The 18215-nt window shown below is 58.7% G+C and overlaps 1 protein-coding gene across 4 annotated transcripts; it reads right to left on the bottom strand.

Moving 5' to 3' along the window:
- Positions 1-210: 210 nt before the first annotated feature.
- Positions 211-18070, bottom strand: KCNC3 (potassium voltage-gated channel subfamily C member 3). 4 transcript variants are annotated; one of them, XM_033129586.1, is made up of 6 exons: positions 17936-18070; positions 13342-15798; positions 8168-9275; positions 6437-6628; positions 3309-3368; positions 2203-2337 (listed from the first exon to the last, which is right to left on the bottom strand). In XM_033129586.1, the coding sequence occupies exons 2-5, from the start codon at positions 14221-14223 to the stop codon at positions 3352-3354; spliced, it is 2199 nt and encodes a 732-aa protein (XP_032985477.1). In that variant the 5' UTR covers positions 14224-15798; positions 17936-18070; the 3' UTR covers positions 2203-2337; positions 3309-3351. The 4 variants fall into 4 exon arrangements, with proteins under 4 accessions (XP_032985474.1, XP_032985477.1, XP_032985475.1 ...); XM_033129584.1 differs by lacking the exon at positions 3309-3368 and adding an exon at positions 6060-6186 and having other exon boundaries at positions 2214-2337; XM_033129585.1 differs by lacking the exon at positions 2203-2337 and adding an exon at positions 6060-6186.
- Positions 18071-18215: the final 145 nt, after the last annotated feature.

Consider the following 18215-nt stretch of genomic DNA (forward strand, 5'->3'; position numbering starts at 1 on the left):
GAATCACGTTTTGTAGAGGCTTATAATGATTGTGGTTATTTTTTAAAGCTGAACTAAAAAGCTGGGTACATGTGGCAGACTGGCGAGCAGGGCGGAGACGTTGGGAAGAAGTCTGTACCCTTTGGAAAAGATCCTCACCCCCTTTCCCTGCACCATTCGGCTTCCGTGAGGGTCAGGGGAACCTGGGGTGTGTGTGTGTGTGTGTGTGTGTTTTTAAATAAGTTAAACCCTTTGGCAATATAATCGATCCCCACCCCCATACCCTGGTGTCTGGAGCCCCTAGCCCTTTGCCCCACCCCACCCCGCCCCCACAGAACCCACCCCATCCCTCACCCCTGATTCGCCAGGGTTTAGGGTCCGAGGGAAGGATGGGGGGGACTCAAAATGCCCCTTGCATAGGAATCGTTGCATCAAGAATCGTGCTCGGCGACACCCCCCCCAGCCCTTGGGTGGGGGTGGGGCGTTCCTGAGGCTGTGGGAGCAGAGGGAGGAAAGTTGCTAGTTCTGTGGACCCCCAGCTCCAAAAGGGGGGTCCTCTAAGGATTCTGGGACCGGTGTGGTCTCCGGGCTTGGGGGAGGTAGCGCACCCTTGAGCCAGGCTGGGGTATGAAAGTGATTTCCCACCCGCAAGCGCGGCGGGGCTTGGAGCCGGGGAAAGGCGGGCTGAAGACCCAGCCCAGGTGCTTAGGTCATTGTTTCCCAGTGTCCCTTTATTCGGCCCCAGCCTCTACTTTAAATGGAGACGGGAGACACTTCTAACCTAAATAAAGGGTGTCCTGGCCAAGCAGCAGGATGTGGACTTACCGGCTTAGGTGCCAAGTGCCGTGAAAGACAAAACTTTAAAAATAAGTGTCCTTGGACTGCCTACAATCTCATCACATCACCAGGGGCACAATACGACCCCCTGGGAAACACTGGTGTCCATGAAGACGGTACCTTTTGGGCACCATTTAAGGGAAGGGGCTCTTTGGGGGGTCAGGGTTGGGCATAAGAAAGGGGGTGCCCTGGGAAGGTCTGGTTCCCTGGAATTACAGACAGGTTGAGCCCATCTTGGAAATTCTAGCGGCAGGAGAACCTGAGGTGGATGTCTGATGTCAGAGATTTGGGGATGTCTGGGGAGTTGAGGCCTGAGGATTTGGGGTGTCCAGGAAGTGTCCATGTTTGGGAAGGATTTGGAGCATCCCAAAGGCTAAAAGTGAGCTGCAGGGCTGGGTCAAGTCTTGGAGGATTGAGAGGTGCTGGGATGCACTCTAGGGAGTGGTGAGGGTGGGGCTTGAGAGGCGGCATCTGTGTACAGAGGTTAAGTCCCTGGAGCGTGTGGAGATTTGGAGAACGCGGGGTGCCACGGTCAGTGTCGGAAATTCTGGGTGCAGGTCTCATGTCCTGGGAATCTGGGTGGGGGGGTGCTGGGAATTTTGTGTGCTAGGGTCAGACCATCCCAGTTCTGGGATGGGAGGTCTGAGTCCATGCAGCAAGAACAGAGGCGAGCAGATGGGGGAGGGGTGGAAGGGTGCAATTCACCTAAGGGATCCTCCTAAAAGCTGAGGGAGCAGCTGTCGCAGTCGCCCCCACTCCTACCATCTGAGCTCAGCTCGGGTTTTTGGCTTGGGTGACTGTTCCTTCTTCCCCCACATTACCGCTAATTATTATTATTATTATTTTAAATCAATGCGTGATGGGTTGCCCTCCTGGAGTGAAGGGTAGGTGGCTAGGAGACCTTCCTGTGGCTTAAAGGCCAGCCTGACCCCGTTGAGGTCCCCGCCCCTTCCCAGAGTGCCCCTTCCCTCAGTCGCGTGGCATGCAGCCCCTGGCGCTTATTGCTGAGGTGAAGTGCGGGGGGCCGTCCAGATTGGGGGAGGCATGCAGAGTAGGGGAAGGTACCCCAAATGTAATTGGCATAATTTGGACTTATTTACACGAGTTGATGGGAGGGGGGTGTCCTATGGCTCATGGAGACCTGAGAAGGCTTTATTTGGGGGTGGGCGGAGAGTTGGGGGGTAGGGCTTTGTACCCTACCCCTCCATCCTGGGGGCCCAGGTGGGGTTGAGGGGCCCGGGGGTGTCTGCTGGCGTCGTCGTCTCTGTTGCATATTATTAATGACTTTGATTTTTAAAAAAACCCTTTCCCCACCCCCCACCCCCAGCTCCTTTGACCTTCTTCCCTGTCACCCCCGAGTCCCCCCACGGGGGGGAGGGGAGCGCTAGAGGATGGAGGGCAGGGTTGGGGGAGCACGGCGGGTGGCCCTGGGAGAGCCAGGGGGAGTGGCAAGGGGCGCGAGGCGCAGGGACACCCCGCTGAGGCCCGCGATGCTGCTCAGGCTGCGGGATTTCTCGTAACCTGGGGGAGGGGGGGCAGAAACACGGGGAGGAAGCAGGGGGGAGGGGTGCAGAGGGAGGTCCAACAGACAGACCCCAAGACAGAAGGAGGGAAGCAGGAGAGAAACAAACACAAGGGATAGGAGATGGAGAAAGAGACAGGGCCAGGAAAAGCAAGAGACAGAGGAAGAGAGGAGAGAGGTGAGGGAGACAGAGAGAGACAGTCAGACACCAGGACACAAAAACGACAAAAGGCAAGAGGCAGAGAAATGGACAGAGGCGGACCAAGGAGATGGAGAGAGAAGTGAACAAATCGGACAGTCAGTCGCATCAAGGAGAAAGGTTCAGACACGGGGAGGGGGGAGAGACTCAGGGTTAGGAGGCGAGGTGGCGCCCACCGAGCCTCCCCCACCCTATCCCCACACAGCCCCTCCCCGCCCCGCCCCCCATTGACCCCCTCATCTGAGGCAAAAAGGTGGGGGGCAGCAAGGCAGATGGTGGCAGCAGGGGCACGGGAGGGAGCTCGGGTGGAAGGCATGTAGGGGGAGCAGCCGTGAGGAAAACTTGGTAGGGAGTTGGCCGGGCTGCCGATGGGGGGCTAACCTAGATGTAGAGAAAGGAGGAAAGCGGGGCCTGTCAGGGGCTGAGTGGATGGAGCAAAAATCAGCAGTGCCCCTGGGGGGCCAGAGAATAGCTCCAACAGCAGTCTGAGGGGCGAGGCTCACCTGAAGGTTGTAGCGGGGGACCTTTACGGGGTCAGGAAGCTTTCCAGTGGGAGCCTTCGGATGGGAAGTCTAAGCTCGAGGAGCGTGCGAGTGGTTTCCTGAAAGCCTGGCAATGTCTTAAGAGTCATGCCAGTGTCTGGGGCTTTTCTAAGCGGTGGCAAGGGGTCTGTCTGGACGAGGGCGTCTTGACCACAGGAGAAAGAGCCTGGGGGTATTGGAAGCCCACTGTCTTGGGGACACCCCTTCCCAGCCATTCCCCAATGCTAACCTGGGGGGAAAGGGCAAGGGGGGACCGAGGGTCTCTCGAGGTCTCAGGCGGTGACAAGAGCTGGGGACAGAAATACACAGAGTCATGGGGGGTGGGGGTGGTCAGGGAGAACCCCCCAACACAGCCTCACTGTTGGGGGTCAAAGAAACGCCAGGATCGCTTCTTCCTCTTTGGGGTTTTCCGGGGGAGGGGAGCAGTGAAATGGGGGCAGCGGCCAGAGACATCAAATATGGAAGGAGCTTCCGAGGTGGCTGGGGGTGGGAGGGAGGATGCAGGGAGGAGGGAGAGGGCTGGGGAGGAGGGGGGAACATGTGTCAGGTGTTGGACTCAGGTGGTTGGCGAGGAAAGATGGAGAAGGGAGAGGTCATGGGGCAGGTGGGGTGGGGGACAAGCCAGGAGGGTGTTGGGAGGAGGGAAGGGTGTGGCAATAGTGGAGGGGGGGCCATGGAGGAGGTGGGGGGAACGCAGGACTCAGTCAGCCCCATCAGCTCCAGCCATTATTTGAGTTCAATGAATGGATTTTGGCGTCAGAGGCAAGAGAAGCAGAGACCTCACACACCCACCCCACCCAGACTCCTCCCTCCCCCACATTTCCAAGTCCTCCCCACTCCCTCTGCCCCTCAATTCCAAGGGGCCCATCCAGACCTGGGGTTGGGGGACAAAGGGTGGTAACAGGACTGGGAGCAAGCAGGGAGAGGGGTGAGATGGAGGCAGGGGTGGGGGTGGGGGGCTGGTAATGAGATGGAAATGATGACGTGGGGGTGGTTCCAACAAGGAGAGGTGGAGGGTTAGAACAAGAGCCAGACAGTCCCCTCTGGCTTCCGTCTGAACCCAGAAGTCTGGGTTCTTGCCCCATCTGCTGTGTGGCCTGGGGTCAGTCCTGGCCCTCCTGAACTTCTGTGAAACAAGGGGCTTAGATGAGAGAGTCCCTGAAGGCTCCCCAAATCCTCCTGTAGCATCTTTGAGTGTGGGCAAGGATTTAGGATGTATCTGTGTATTTCTAAGGAAGATTCCACGAATGTGTGTTGAATGACTAAGTGATGGATCACATTCCTTCAGGCGGCTTCTCATCACTTTAAAAATCAAATCAAGCCTCTCACTATGGCCAAAAACACCCTTCTGATCATTTCCCACAGATTCTGTCTGGCACCCCTCTCCCCTTGGCTGCTTGGCTGCAGCCACACTTCCCTTGTGGCTATTCCTTTAATAAACCAAGCTCATCCTACTACCTCAGTACCTCAGGGCCTTTGCACTTGCTGTTCCTTTTGCCTGGCGGGCCTTTTTTACCTTCACATCTCATGTCACCTCCTCAAAAAGGTCTTCTGCAGACCCTCTTATCTGAAGTGGCCAGAGTATTTTTTTCCTACTTATTTTCTGCTTCTCCAATCAAGGGGTGTCAAACTTTTCCTGTAAAGGGCCAAATAGTAAATATTTTTGGCTCTGTGGGCCACACAGTCTCTGTCGCAACTATTCCACTCTACTGTTGTAATATGACAGTGTCTGGGTTCCAATAAAGGTTTATGTACAAAACAGCCAGCTGACAGATTTGGCCCACGAGCTGCAGTGTGCCGACCCATGCTCTGGAGTGTAAACTCTGTGATGGCAGGTTCTTGCTTTGTGCAATGCCAAATTTCCAGTGCTTGGAACAGTGTCCTCAAGAATTAGTTGCCGAATGAATGAATGGATGAATGGAGCTACGGGTTAGCTAAGGTGGTTTTGAGGATTACATTCCTGGTATGTGGTAGGTGCTTGGTTATATTTGCTGAATGCTCCATTAACTAACAACTTCCTTTTCACTCCACCCCTCTCACTTCCCCAGGGCCAGTCCCCAGGCCTGTCCCTCCTGACCCCTTCTTTTCTCTCCATTCCCATAGCCCTGACCGTGGCTCAGGCCTTGTCCCCTGGCCCCTTGTCCCAACCTCCTACCAGGCCTCCTGACCTCCAGTCCATGCCCAGGGCTGACCTCTCCCCAGGTCCCTGGACAAGGTCCCAGCCCCTCAGACCAGCCGCGCTTTCCTGCCTCATGGCTATCTCCCAGTCCCCAGGCTCCTGGCTTTGCTTATGCTGGTGGCTCTGGTCACTGTCTAATGGGATCACTTCCTCACTGGCGCTCAGGATAATTATCAGTTATCAACTCCTTCTGACGGCCTTCTTCCTACCCCAGGAGTTTTGCGTGTTCCGCTAACTGCATGACCCTATGCTACCTCCATGACTGAATATACAGCATATATTACTTCAAATAGCGACTTTCTGTCAGTGTCTACCTCTCCCACCAAACTGAAAGCTCCTGGGGGGCGGGGGGAAGGCGGGGAGTGTCGATTTTGTTCACTGTTGAATTCCCTGCGTGGGGGACAAGTGGGTGCTTTATAAGCCGGCCAATTCACAAGTGCTCATGCCATCTCGCACTCACTCCCAAGAGTGTCCTGGGTGTGTACCCTCTTTTGTTGAGTTTTTAAGAAACCAAAAGGGAAGGCAGGGAGAGAGGTGTCAATGGGGGTGAGGATGGGGTCAGTCGTGAGGGCAGGGAGGGGGGTCAGGCACATGGTGGGGATGGTTAGGGTTAGTTCCAGGGGGTTAGTGAGGGGCAGGGCAAGTCCCGGGCAGGTGGGTGTGGGCTCATTGTCAGGGCTGGAGGTTAATTTGATGGAGTTCTTCACTGTGAGAGGGTGGGAGTCTCGGTCAGTGGTGGCTACATGTTCTCAGAGGGGTTAGTCAGGAGGGCGGGGGGTCCAGAAGATGGGGGCTACTTACCCCGGGGGGAGGGGGTTCGTCCACTAGGGGGATATCCAGGCCGCAGCGTTGGCGTTGAGGTCGGGCAAGAAGCTTGGGGGGCCTGGCTTACGCCAGTCTGGGGGGGGGAGTGGGGGAGCACCGGTGGCTGGGGGTGGGGGAAGAGGCCAGAGGATCAGAAGTGGGGTGGGGGAGATGGAGATGGAATAAAGACAGGTGATGGATCAGTGGTGAGGAAACTTGGGGATGGGGGTCTGGGAGGGAGGAGATTTGGGGCCAGTGGATGGGGGAAGGGAAGTCCAGCACCTCCTCCCCCACTCCCTCTCCCCCCTCCCCTGGGGGAGGGGAGAGAGAGAAAGAGAGGGAGGGCCCCAGGGGGCCAGTGGAAGGGGCCTCACCTTTCCGGATGGAGCCATCAGGGGAAGGGGCGAAGTCGGTGAGCAGGAAGCAGGCTCGGTCCCGGCTGTAGCGGCCCCGGCTCCCAGGGGTTATGGGGCTCTTGTCTTCGGGGGACACGGCAGGCTGGTCGATGGCTGGGCAGTCCTCATGAGCAAGCGCGGCTGCTGCGGGGTCCCCGTTGGGGCGGGGATCTGCGTCCCCAGGATCAGACAGGCACAAAGAAGAGAGTGAGGTTTGGCAACTCATGGGGGGTGACAACAAAGGAGAGCATCGGCCACTCGGGCGCTGGAAGTAGATGACTGAAGGGCAGGGCGTTAGAAGGGGTGACACGAGGGGCTCAGCTGGGAGCATGATGTTAGGGGTGTGGCTGGTGGATCTGGGGAGTGGGTCCCTGGGGAAGGTGGTTGAGTGTTAGGAAAGACAACAGGGTAGGGAAGGGTGGGCGGGGACGGTGGGATGGAGGTGGGTTGAGGGAGGCGTTGTGGTAGGAAGTGGTGGTCAGGCTTGGTGCTGGGCGCTGGGAAGGGCACGGCTGGGGTGGGGGTGGGGCATCTGGAGGCAGGACCTGGGGAAGGGGTGTCTGGGAAGCAAGCTGGCTGCTAGGAAGGAGGCTGGGACACAGCGTTGGAAGGGGTGTTGGATGAAGTGAACTGAGCAGGGCAGGGCTGGGGTAGGGTGTTAGGTTCAGGTAGATGACTGGGGGGGGGTAGGGAATGGGAGGTAGTTGTTCGGGGAGGGGTGTTGGGTGCTGGAAAGGACACAGCAGGAAAGGGTTAGGAAGGTGACAGATGAGGGAGGGGGAAGTGGGGGTCCCCCAGGCTCTGACTCGAGCTATTTTTAATTGGTGTGAAACTGGGTCAGTGGCTGAGGGAGCAAGATGGGGGCCCGGGCGGCCCAGCTCCCTTTCTTGACCTACTTAAGACATGGGGGGGGGCCCACCAGCCTCTCCTGCCTCCCAGACTGAGGCCCCAATCTCTGCCTCTAAGGCACAGATTCCCCTGGGGGCCACGTGGGCAGTCAACTCTTCTCCATCTCTCTCGCTTCACCTCTTCCTCTTGGCAATATCTCTCTGCATTTTTCTCAGACCCCTCTGCAGAGCCAGAGACTGGGCCCTGAGTCCCAAGCCACTGTCCTGTCACGTGGCCATTCCACCCTCAGAGCCTCTCCCTTGGCCTCTCCGACTCTTGCTTTTTCGTTTGAAGTCTTGTCTCCTCTCTTGGTCTCACTGTTACTCAAACCTGAACTTTCTGCTGCCGATCCCCCGCCTCTCCCTCCATCTCTGTCCCCTCTCCCTTCTCAGTGACAATCTCTCAGTTCCAGACTGTTGCCTTCAGACTCGCTTAGAGTCGTCTCCAGGAGACTCATGCTACAACTGTCCCTAGGCTTCTTGTCTTTGGCAGGCCCGTGAGACCCTTAGGCCTGTGTGTGTCCCTCCAAGTCCCCCTTTCTCTTTCTCTGAGGCCCTCTCACCACTGACTGATTACTCTGCCTCCCTGGTCTCCCTGATACCTTGGCTGCAAGTCTGTCTCTCCCCAAAACTGTCTTTCACACAAAATCTGTCACTGTCTATTTCTGTGCCACTTCTCTGGCCTCAGCAATTGCTGTTCACTTTTCTCTCTCCCCTCTCTGTTGTCCTCAGCATCCCTGTCCTGCCCACCTCCAAACCTGCCCCCCTCCTCCCATGGGTCTGCCCACCTGCGCCCCCCTCTCCCCCAGCGTGCCCTCCTCACCTGCCCTGTTGATCTCAATCACTTCTTCCTGAGCCAATGGGCAAGGCTCCCCAGGGGCCGGTAGAGGAGGCAGCCCCATGATTCCCAGCCCCCCCGCTCCCCCCCTGAGCAGCCCGGGGTGCGTGTGGGGCCCCGACGGGTAGGCCCCGGCCACAGTCACCCCCATGGAGGGCGGGGTGATAGGTGGTGGGGGGCTGATGCCACCGCTGCCATGGTGAGGGTGGGGCGGGGGCGGCGGGGGCGGGTCCGGCTTGCAGTAGTTAGGTGAGCCGGGCTGCGGGGGCCGGGGGATGTGTTTGTTTTTCTTCTTGGGCAGCTTCTGCTTGGCCATGGCCAGCGAGTAGTACATGCCAAAGTTGTTGACGATGACGGGCACGGGCATGGCGATGGTGAGCACCCCCGCCAGGGCACACAGCGCCCCGACCAGCATCCCCGACCACGTCTTAGGGTACATGTCTCCATAGCCCAGGGTCGTCATGGTGACCACAGCCCACCAGAAGCCGATGGGGATGTTCTTGAAGTAGGTGTGGTTGGAGCCCAGGATGTCGTCGGGGTCGGCGCCAATGCGCTCGGCGTAGTAGATCATGGTGGCGAAGATGAGCACGCCCAGGGCCAGGAAGATGATGAGCAGCAGGAACTCGTTGGTGCTGGCACGGAGCGTGTGACCCAGCACACGCAGCCCCACGAAGTGGCGCGTGAGCTTGAAGATGCGCAGGATTCGCACGAAACGGACCACACGCAGGAAGCCCAGCACGTCCTTCGCCGCCTTGGAGCTGAGGCCCGAGAGCCCCACCTCGAGATAGAAGGGCAGGATGGCCACGCAGTCTATGATATTGAGGCTGCTCTTGAGAAACTCCACCTTGTCAGGGCAGAAGGTAATGCGCATGAGGAACTCGAAGGTGAACCAGACCACGCACACGCCCTCCACGTACGTCAGGAAGGGCTCCGTCTCCACCTCCACGTTGGTGATGTTCTCCGGCGGGGCCCCGGGGATCGGGGAGGCCTGCGTTACCGTCTTGTTGCTGATGTGAATAAAGCCCTCGTGGGTCTCCAGGCAGAAGGTGGTGATGGAGATGAGGATGAAGAAGAGGGAGGCGAAGGCCACATACTGCGGGGCGGAGCCAGAGAGAGAGGGTGAAAGGTGACCCTGGTCGACTGGCCATCTCCACAAGACCCTCCCAGTGGCCCTTTTCCCATCCCTGAACTCTTCCCTCTCATCCTCTCCCCTCTAAAGCTCACAAAAGGGAAGGTAGGCGCTCAGAGGCAGCTCTCCCTCAGCTCCAGAGAGAAGCTGGCCCCAGTAGCTGAAGGGGCAACTTCTTTCCTGGAAAAAGCAAATTCTGGCGCCATGCTCTGTCTCGCAGATGACCTCTGTGCACCCTCCTGTTCCCTGTGTCCTATCCCCGGGCTCCCCAGCAAGGTCCAGGGGTTCTGCTATGGGATCCTGGTCGTCGGGGGGGTAGACTCAGATCACACACCCTCTGTGTCTCAGAGGGTTTGGAGCTGGGCTTGGAGCTGAGGGAAGGCGAAAGGAAGAAGGTGGGCAGGGAGGCGGAATCACGAGATGGCTAACAGTAAGAAAGCTTGGGTCTGAATCCAGCTTTTCCCCTGCCTAACTTGGTCAAGGCTTGATTAAGCTTTCCGAATCTCAAGTTTTTTATAGGACTATTGTGAGGATTATACTGGATGAGTAGACAAAAGGCCTGGCTCCAAAAACAGTGCTTGGCCCAGTGTCTGGAACTCAGTACAAAGTCTGAGCTCTTATTAGGGGGTATAGAGGCCTCAGAAAGGGGCCAGGGTCTTAGGACCTTGGTGCCAATTTCCAGGCCCCAGAAAAGGCAAAAGGCTGGGTGAGGCCCTTGCCCAGAGAGGACAGAGCAGGGGTGGAACCACAGAGGGCAGGAGCGGTGTTAGGGCCCTGAAGGGGTAAGGAAGTGAAGTGTCAAGTCTGCAAAAAGGGAAAGGGATAGAGATGAGGAGAGTGGGGTTTAAAGCTCTCAAGAGGAAGAGTCGGGCCTGGACCTGGGTGAACAGGGCAGGACTAGGTGTGGGGGCTTGTTAGAGGTGCAGAGAATTCGGGGTGGGAGCTTGCCTGGGTAATTTCAGGAGAGGGAATCACCGGTCTTGTGGCACAATGGTGAGGGTTTTGATGAAAGCCTTGAAACGGAGAGAGGGTGGGGTCAAGCTCTTGGAGAAGGACGGGAATGGATCAGGCCCCTAGAGATGATAGTGGGCTTTATCAAATACTAGAGGTGAGAAGGAAAGAGTGGGGTTAGTCCTTGGAGACGTGGGTTTTAATCAGATGGATAGGAGGCGGAAGGGCCCGTGGTGCAGAGGAGAGGGGGGCCGGGGTCAGGCTACAGAGAGGACCCCAGACCTCAGAGTGGCCCGGGGGGCCAGCACAGTCCCTCTATGAACTCCCCTGCCTCCACAGGGGTGGGGGACAGGGTCTGGACTTGACTTTAATCTGAGGTGCAGAGAAGAGAGGCGGGCCAGAGTCCACCGCAGAGAGGACCCCTGAACCTTGGGATACGCTGGGGTCAGCGCGGGCCCTCTCTGCCCCGCCCCCCTCTGCCTTTCTCCGCAGTGGTTTAAGAGGCCAGAGGCCGCTGCAGAGCGCATGCCCGGTGCTCCCCCGCCTGCTCAGAGCCAGGCGCGCCGCGCAGGCTGCGGCACCGCAGTGGGGGCGGGCCGGCCGGGCCGGGGGGGCGGGGCACGCGGCGCCCAGCACCACGGACAGCTCCCCCGCCGCAGTGCGCAGCCGCAGTATTCAGGACCTGCCTTAACCCCTTCAGGGCTGGAACCGAGCGGGCAGTGCGCAGCCGCACTGCCGCCGCTTCGCAGCGGGAGGCCGCGGGCGGAGAGCTGGATTAACTCCTTCCCTCCCAGGGCACAGAAAGGAAGGGGGGCACCGCCGCAGTGCGCAGCTGTAGAGGCTAGACAGCATCAGGACTGGTTTACCCCTTGCCCCGAAATGGTTCAAAAGCAGAAGGGATAGGAGGGCATGAAGTCCCTGTGAGAAGGAAAGGAGAGATTACGGGGAAAGGAGAGGGGGGCAGGTAGGTACGGCCGGACCCTTCATTTTGCATTGGCCTCAGCTCCCAACTCTATCAAGCTATCTCCCTTGGAGGCTGGAAAGTGCTTGGCACACCGTGGATACTCAAAAAACATTTGTGGAGTAAATGAGTGACCCCCGAAGCTGTCCGGGACCTCTAGCCTCACTACAGCACCCTTCAATGGGGTCACAAGGAAGGGCGCCCCAGGCCATGGGGGGAGGGGGCCACTCCGAGGCCTGAGGGGGCATCCAGGGCCATGTCCCTTCTGCACCTCGTCCTCCCCACCTCCCCCCACCCAACCCGAAATCTCGTCAACTCAGCGCTTCCTGAGGACTAAACTTTATGCGGTGCCTCCGGCCCCCCTCCCCCTCACTCCCTCCCCCGGCGTGAATGCGGCACTGCGGCTCCTCCACGTCCTTCCTGGCTCAGGACACGGCACTGTGGGGGGAGGGGGCTGGACTGGCTCCTTAGGGTGTTTGGGTCCCCAGGAAGCTAGGAGGGGTCCCCGGAGTCGCTACTCTTTCCCCTTCTTTCTATTTCCCCCCATTTTGAACTGCCCACCTCTCTTCCAACATGGGAAGGAAGTTAGGAGGAGGAAGAGACTCAGGGGAGAACTAGGGGGAAGGGTAGCTGTTTAGCCTGGGAAGTTACAAATGTTTGAGAAAAGTTTTAAGGGGGAGATGAAGCGGACTTTGGGGAAATTTGGGGATTTCGAGGGAGATAAGGCTGGGGTGTGGGCTCTTTGGTTCACTTTGGGCAGAGGAGGAAGCTGAGAAGCCTCCTGGGCTTTGGGACTGAGTGTGGGGAAAGGGGGAGCAAACGGGGGAGGGGGGGACAGCGGGTAGAAAGATACCAAGGCAGGATAGAAAGAACTGGGAACTATTTTGAGAAGAAAGTTTTTGGGCTGATAACTTGAGTGAGGTCCCAAGGATTGAGGTTACGTGAAGTTCTGGAGCAGGAGGGAAAGTCATTTATCCACTAGGAAAGGGGCTGGGAAGCTGGGGGAGAGGTGTCCCAGAGAACGGGAGTGGGCTATACAGTTTAAATAAGGGAAGGGAGAAACTGGGAGAATCTATGGTGAGGAGGAAGTAATTCTGGAGAGCATATGGCAGGTTCTGGAGAGAACAGGCATATTATGGGGGCTCAGTAGTTTAGGAGACAATGAAGAGGAGAGTGAAAGGTTTTGGGGAAGACTGGAGCTCTCTGGGGAAAGTCCTTGGGATGGGAGTTGGTGTGAAGGATGCAGGAAAGGACACGAACACAGAGGGGTCTGGAGGATCCCAGGAGGAAAGATGTCCCAAAACTCATTGTAGCAGTGAGGGGGTGGTGGAAGTTTCCTAGCCAGAGCAAGTGGTTTGGAGGTTCTGGGGATCCAGGAGGCTCTGAGATTGGGATAAGGGAGTCCTCTGAGTCTTCTAATAGCCTCAATAGGAGACTCAAAGTTGGGGGGGGAGAGGGCAGGAACAGCAGCAAACGGTGAATCAGGGAGGTGTTGTGAGAGCCTGAGGGGCTGAGGGCTGGTGAGGGGGCTTTGGAGGGTCTGCAGGAGACACGGAAAGGTAGGGTAGTATTCACAGGACCCGGGACACTTTGAGGATTAGGAAAGGATGTCTTCTGAAGGTCTGGGGCTGGTCCCCCCCCCCAAAAAAAAATGAAGGCCTATAGGGGACTTCTGAGGGTTTGAAGGGTGGCCCAGAGAGGTGAGAAGAGATTTAGAGGGGTTGGGATGATTCTGAGCGCTGGAGAAAGGTCTTCTGAGGGTCCTTGAAGGGTACAGAAAAGGCGGGGATGAAGTTTTTCAAAGGAGCCCAGGAAGAAGTTTCTAAGGGTCTAGTGTGGCCTAGAGAAGCGGAGAGGGGTATGGAGGGATTTGGGGGATTCTGAAAGTTGTGGAAACGTCTTCTGAGGATCTGAGGATGGCCAGGAGAGGGGGCGTGTTCATAAGAGTACAGGAGACTCAGGGTTAGGGTTAAAGGCTTCTATGGGACTCGGAGGCCGAGAGAGACCAGGAAAGGCTGGAAGCGGCCATGGGATTCTGAGGGTTGGGATGGGGCGCTCCTGGGGGTCTGGGAGCGCGTGGGGAGGGGAGAGGGATGGGGTCTCCGACAGCGCGCTCACCCTGGCGGCCCGCGACGAGTAGGGGTCCTCGAACAGCGCCCACACGCGGGGCTGCCAGCGGCGCCACCACGTGCCGCCCGCGCCGCCCGCGCCCCCTGGCGGCCCTCCGGCGCCGCCGCCCGCGTCCTGGAAGCAGAGACGCTTGAGCTCTCCTCCCGCGCCGTCCAGGCCTCCGCCTCCTGCGCCTGCCTCGTCGTCCAGGACCGCGTCGTGGGCGCCCGCGGCGTTGGCAGCGTTGGCGGCGCCCGCGGAGTCGGGCGCCTCGAAGGAGTCGAGCGCCTCCTCAGCATCGCGGTGCTGCCGGTAGGTCATCCAGCAGCAGGCCTCCACGTCGGTCTCGTCGATGCCCCAGAAGCCGAGCTCCTCCTCGAAAAGGGGCCCGCACACGTCGGCCGGGCAGTGCAGCTTGCCCGTGCGGTAGTAGTTGAGCACGTAGGCGAAGACGCCCGGGTGTCGGTCGAAGAAGAACTCGTCGGCGCCCGGGTCGTAATCGAAGCGCGCCGCCGCCTCGGGCTCGGTCAGGCCGGCCAGCCGCGTCCCCGGCAGGGTGCGCAGCGTCGAGCGGTACGTCTCATGGCGCACGCCGCCCACGTTGATCACGATCTTGCCGCTGTCGCCACCGCCGCCGCCGTGCCGCCCCATGGCCGCCGCTGGCAGCCCGGGGCATGGCTCGGCGCGCCGGTCCCCGGGCCCGCGGGATGCCGGGGGGCCCGCCGGGGACGCGGCGGAGCCGGGCTGCGCAGGCTGCTGCTGCTGCTGCAGCGGCGGCGGTGGCAGCGGCGGAGACAGCGCCGGAGGGGACTCAGGCGGCTGCGGCGGCGGCGGCTGCTTGCTGGCCCCCTGGCGCCCGCGGAAGGACGAGACGCAGACTGAGCTCAGCATTGGACGGGGGGCGGGGCTGGAGGGGCGGGGCCTCGAGGGCGGGACCTCAGGGGAAGAGGCAGACGTGATTGGGTAGGAAGAAACGATAAATGAGGAGGCGGGGCCGAAGTGGGGAGGAATCGAAGTGATTGGTCTAGAGGATAGGGGTGGGGCTGAAGCAGAGAGTGGGACTGGGACTCTCAACACGGCCTAGGTGGACGGGGCGGGGCAGCAGATGAAACACACCGATTGGATCTTTCCGAAGGAAGGAGAGGGGGGAAGTGTTAAAAGAGGCTGGACGCACCGCTAACGTCTGTCGGCCTGGCAGCACCAAGAGAGCGGAGGAGGCGGGGCTAGATGAGAAAGAAATCTGATTAAACTGAAAAAAAGAGGGTGCCGGGCAGAGAAAACGGACAAGTTCAAGCTATTTAAAAAGGCCGTGAGGAGCGGAGTGATGGGCGGGGCTACAATGCGGGCCGGACCTAAAGAACAGACTAGTAGAACCTGATGCGGAAGGACAGATGGAGATGGTGGGGTTGGGCTCCTACCATTGCTCGGACAGGGCAGGGCGGATCTTAAGAAGAGGCGGGGTCGAAAAAAGTAGTTAGAAACAGCCTTGATTGGGCTGGGAGAGTGAGGGCGGGACTGAACGAGGGCGGGTACTGAAAATGGAGAGTAGAGAGTACTTTCACGCGTAATGGCAGTAGGCTGGACTGAAAGGGAACAGAGCAAGGGTTACAGGGACTGAGACCCAGTGAGAAGGGTCTGAGAGGAGCGAATCCTGGAAACCTGAGAGCGTCTGGGTAGGATTACGGGAGGGGGCGAGGTAGTGAAGGAGCGAGGCCAGGGCTGCAAGCTTAGGCTGATGAGACGGGGCTGGACCGGGAAAATAAGTGTCAGGTTGGATGGGGCGGGACTGAGGAAAGTGGGTGGGGTCTACGAATGGTAGAAAAGTCTTGAATGGACTGTGGGAAGGCGAGATTAAGGGAGGAGCTGGGTTTTAAAGGACTTGAAAGCAACCAAGCTAGGCGGGGGCGGGGCAGGGGTAAGAAAGGGTAAAGAAGATAGATGGGAGTGCTAAGGGAATGGTGAGACCTGCAAAGAGTACAAAGCTACCAGGTTGGACGGGGCTGCGGGGGGAGGACGGGACCTAGAATGAAGAGTCCTGGGGACCAGAGAACCTGGGGAGAGTTCTAAGTATCAGTGGGGACTTAGAGGGCGTGGCGAGAACTGCCAACTGATGAGGGAAAGGGAACGAGGTCTAGATAAGGGCGGACTGCAGACAGGAGAACAAAAGGATGGGTTGAAAACTGGCGAAGAGGGAGCCCTAAGGAAGGCAGAGGAGAAAAACCAAAGCGCCAGGAAGCACAGTCTAGGCTGAAGCAATAGGCGGGGCCAATAGGAAATAGGGCGGGGCTAGATGTCAGAGTCTTGGTGGGAGTGGAGAGATGGAGAGTAGGGCAGGGCTAATAGAGGGGCGGGGCCAGAGCTAGGCGGACTGCCCTGGGGCGTTCCTGCCTCGCCCGGTAGGCTGGCCGAGACGCGGGCGGCAGGGGCCAAGGCGGGGCTAGCGGCTGCGGCGGGAGGAGGCGGTACCTGTGGGAGCGGAGGGGGCGGGTTAGGGGCTGCGGTCTTTTTCCCGCTGCTCAGTCCCTGGCCCGCTGCCTCCCTCTGCAGGTGCGGCGGCTGGTTCGTATCGCCTTCCTACCCACCCCTGCTCCCGTCTCTGTCTCTTGGTGTCTCTTTTTTTCCCCTTTCTCTGAATATTTGTCCTTCCGTCTCTGCCCTGACTCCTCTAAGACTGGCCCTTTTCTAAGTCTCCACCCTCCCTCTGGGTAGCTGTGCCTTTGTTCTCCGAATCTGTCACCCTCCTGAGTCTTTGCCCCATCTTGTAAGCCTCAGTATCTTTCCCCCCCGACCATGTCTGGGTCCTCCCACCCCAGTCTCTTTCTCTTGGTCTCTACCTTTTTGATTTGCTGCTCTTTCTGGGCCTCTGTCCCCCTCTCCCTGGGTCTCAGTACCCTCCAGGTCTCTGCCCCTCCTCTTTGCGTGTCTGTCCTATACTCCCCACCCCCCAGGCTTTGTTCCCTCTTTCTCTGGATCTCTGCCCATTCATCTGGGTCTGTCTCCTCCCTCCCTGTCTTTCCCCCCTCCTCTGTCTCTTCCCTCCTCTCCCCCGTCACTGCCTTTCCTCTTTCTGCCCTTTCTCTTTCTCTTTGCCTCCTTCACGTGTCTTTGTTTCCCCCCCACACCGTCTCTTTCACCCCCTTCTGAGTCTCTGTCCCCCTCTTTCTGGGTCTCTGTCGGACTTCTTTGAGATTCTGTCCCGCTGTCCTTCGGTCTGTCCCTGTGTCTGGATCTCTGTCCCTTTCTCTCAGGCTCCCCCTTCCCACCATCACCCATCACTCCCCTGAATCCCCCATCCTGGCCAGGACTCCTGGCTGCGTCACTGCAGAGAGTTGCAGAAGTGGGGCCTGTCCTGCGGACTAGGGACGTAGTTTCCCTCACCCCCCAGGCCCCGGGCTTCCCACAGCCTTTCCACTGCCTTTGATCCAGTATCCTTGGGCAGTCCTCAAGCCCCCGATAGGACCCAGGAGGGCAGAGAAAAGACATCCGGGCTTCCAACTCCTGTCTGCCTGAATTCTGGTGTACCCCCAGGCAGAAGTCGTGAATCCTGAGGTGAGGGACTGGGCTTGAGTTGAGTGAGGCTCTGGGCAAGTCGTGGATGGAGGCTGGAGCAAGGGTTGGATAGACACTAGAAGCAGGGAGTAGAGGCTAGGGTAGGGACCCAAGTCAGCCATCCTCCCTTACCCCCCCTCCCCAGCCCAACTATTCTTTTCTGCTTTTGACAGCAGCATCCAGGCAGGAGATAAAGTTACCAAATGAGCGTTTTTGCAGAGGTCAGAAGGTGTAGGAGAAAGTGCGAGCTGGGGGGGGGGGGCAGGAAGGGTGAGCAGGGCTGGATAGGGGAGAATAAGGGATGAAATCTGGGATTAGAGACAATGAAGCGGAAGGAGGCTGGAGGGAAGTAGTAGCAGGATGGTCCAGACTTCATCAGACCCTAGGAAATTGGATGCCGTCACTCCCTCATGGCTCTTCCCAGGCCCCACCAAGGTATGTAGCGGATTTATGAACTTGAATTCTCCACCCTTGTGGCGCGGGGGGGGGGGGGGGGGTACCGGGGGCGGCCTCTGGAGGCAAATGAGGGCTCGGGTTACAGGACACCCAACCCTTTAAACTGGGGGAAGTAGACTCGATTTTTGCCAAGAGACACCAGGAGGCGGAAGCCAATGTCTGTCCACGTCTTCAGATCCTTACCCCTTCCCTCCTCTTTTGCAATCTGTCCTTTTCCAGGTCCTCAAGCACAAAATTCCTGAAAGTCCCAGACTCCCACCTCGTCATCCTCCGCGCCCCCTCCTAACTCTCCCTTCCCCATTCCCCAACCCGGGGTCTTTTCTTTCCTGAATTCTAGGCTCTTGTTCCTCCGCTCCATTCCTAGCAGTTCCAAATCCAGCAAAGAGAGTCTCCCGGACACTAAAGCTGAAAGTGTAGGGACTCTGCCTACGATCCTTGATCCCCCGAGACCCTCCAAATACCTTGGCCCCCAAAAATCATTATTGAGAGGAATCTCTCCGCTGTAATCTCTTTCCCTCGTCCCCCGCCTCCAAAATTGGGATTTGGGCTGTCTTACCGCTCCCAGACCCTGAGCCTTCTCCCCCTCCCCTGTACTCACCCCACGTCGAGACGGGGCGGGGATGGGGGAATCCGGGGCTGGCGATAGGGGGAGGGGTGACCCAGCCCCGGCTGCTCTGGGCAGCAAAAGGCTGCGGAGGGGGGAGTGACATCATCGTCGGAGGAGGGACAGCACAGCTCCCCCCAAAACCGGGGGCTTCAGGCCCCGCCTTTATGGCGGACCCAGGGGTCCCGGAATCCCAAGAGGAGAGAGGAGGAACAGATGAAGTCTACGGGAATGGTATCCCCTCCCCTTAGAACAAGAGGTGGAAAACCCTTTA

The sequence above is a fragment of the Rhinolophus ferrumequinum genome, chromosome 15 (assembly GCF_004115265.2).
Source record: "Rhinolophus ferrumequinum isolate MPI-CBG mRhiFer1 chromosome 15, mRhiFer1_v1.p, whole genome shotgun sequence".
In the NCBI taxonomy this organism is placed as follows: Eukaryota; Metazoa; Chordata; class Mammalia; order Chiroptera; family Rhinolophidae; genus Rhinolophus; species Rhinolophus ferrumequinum.

Coding starts and splice junctions, on each gene's coding strand:
- KCNC3 (XM_033129583.1), bottom strand. CDS start 14,223: ATGCTGAGCTCAGTCTGCGTCTCGTCCTTCCGCGGGCGCCAGGGGGCC. Junction 9,276..13,341: donor ACTCGTCGCGGGCCGCCAGG/GTGAGCGCGCTG, acceptor TCCGCCCCGCAG/TATGTGGCCTTCGCCTCCCT. Junction 2,338..6,436: donor TGATGGCTCCATCCGGAAAG/GTGAGGCCCCTT, acceptor CCCCTCCCCCAG/GTTACGAGAAATCCCGCAGC.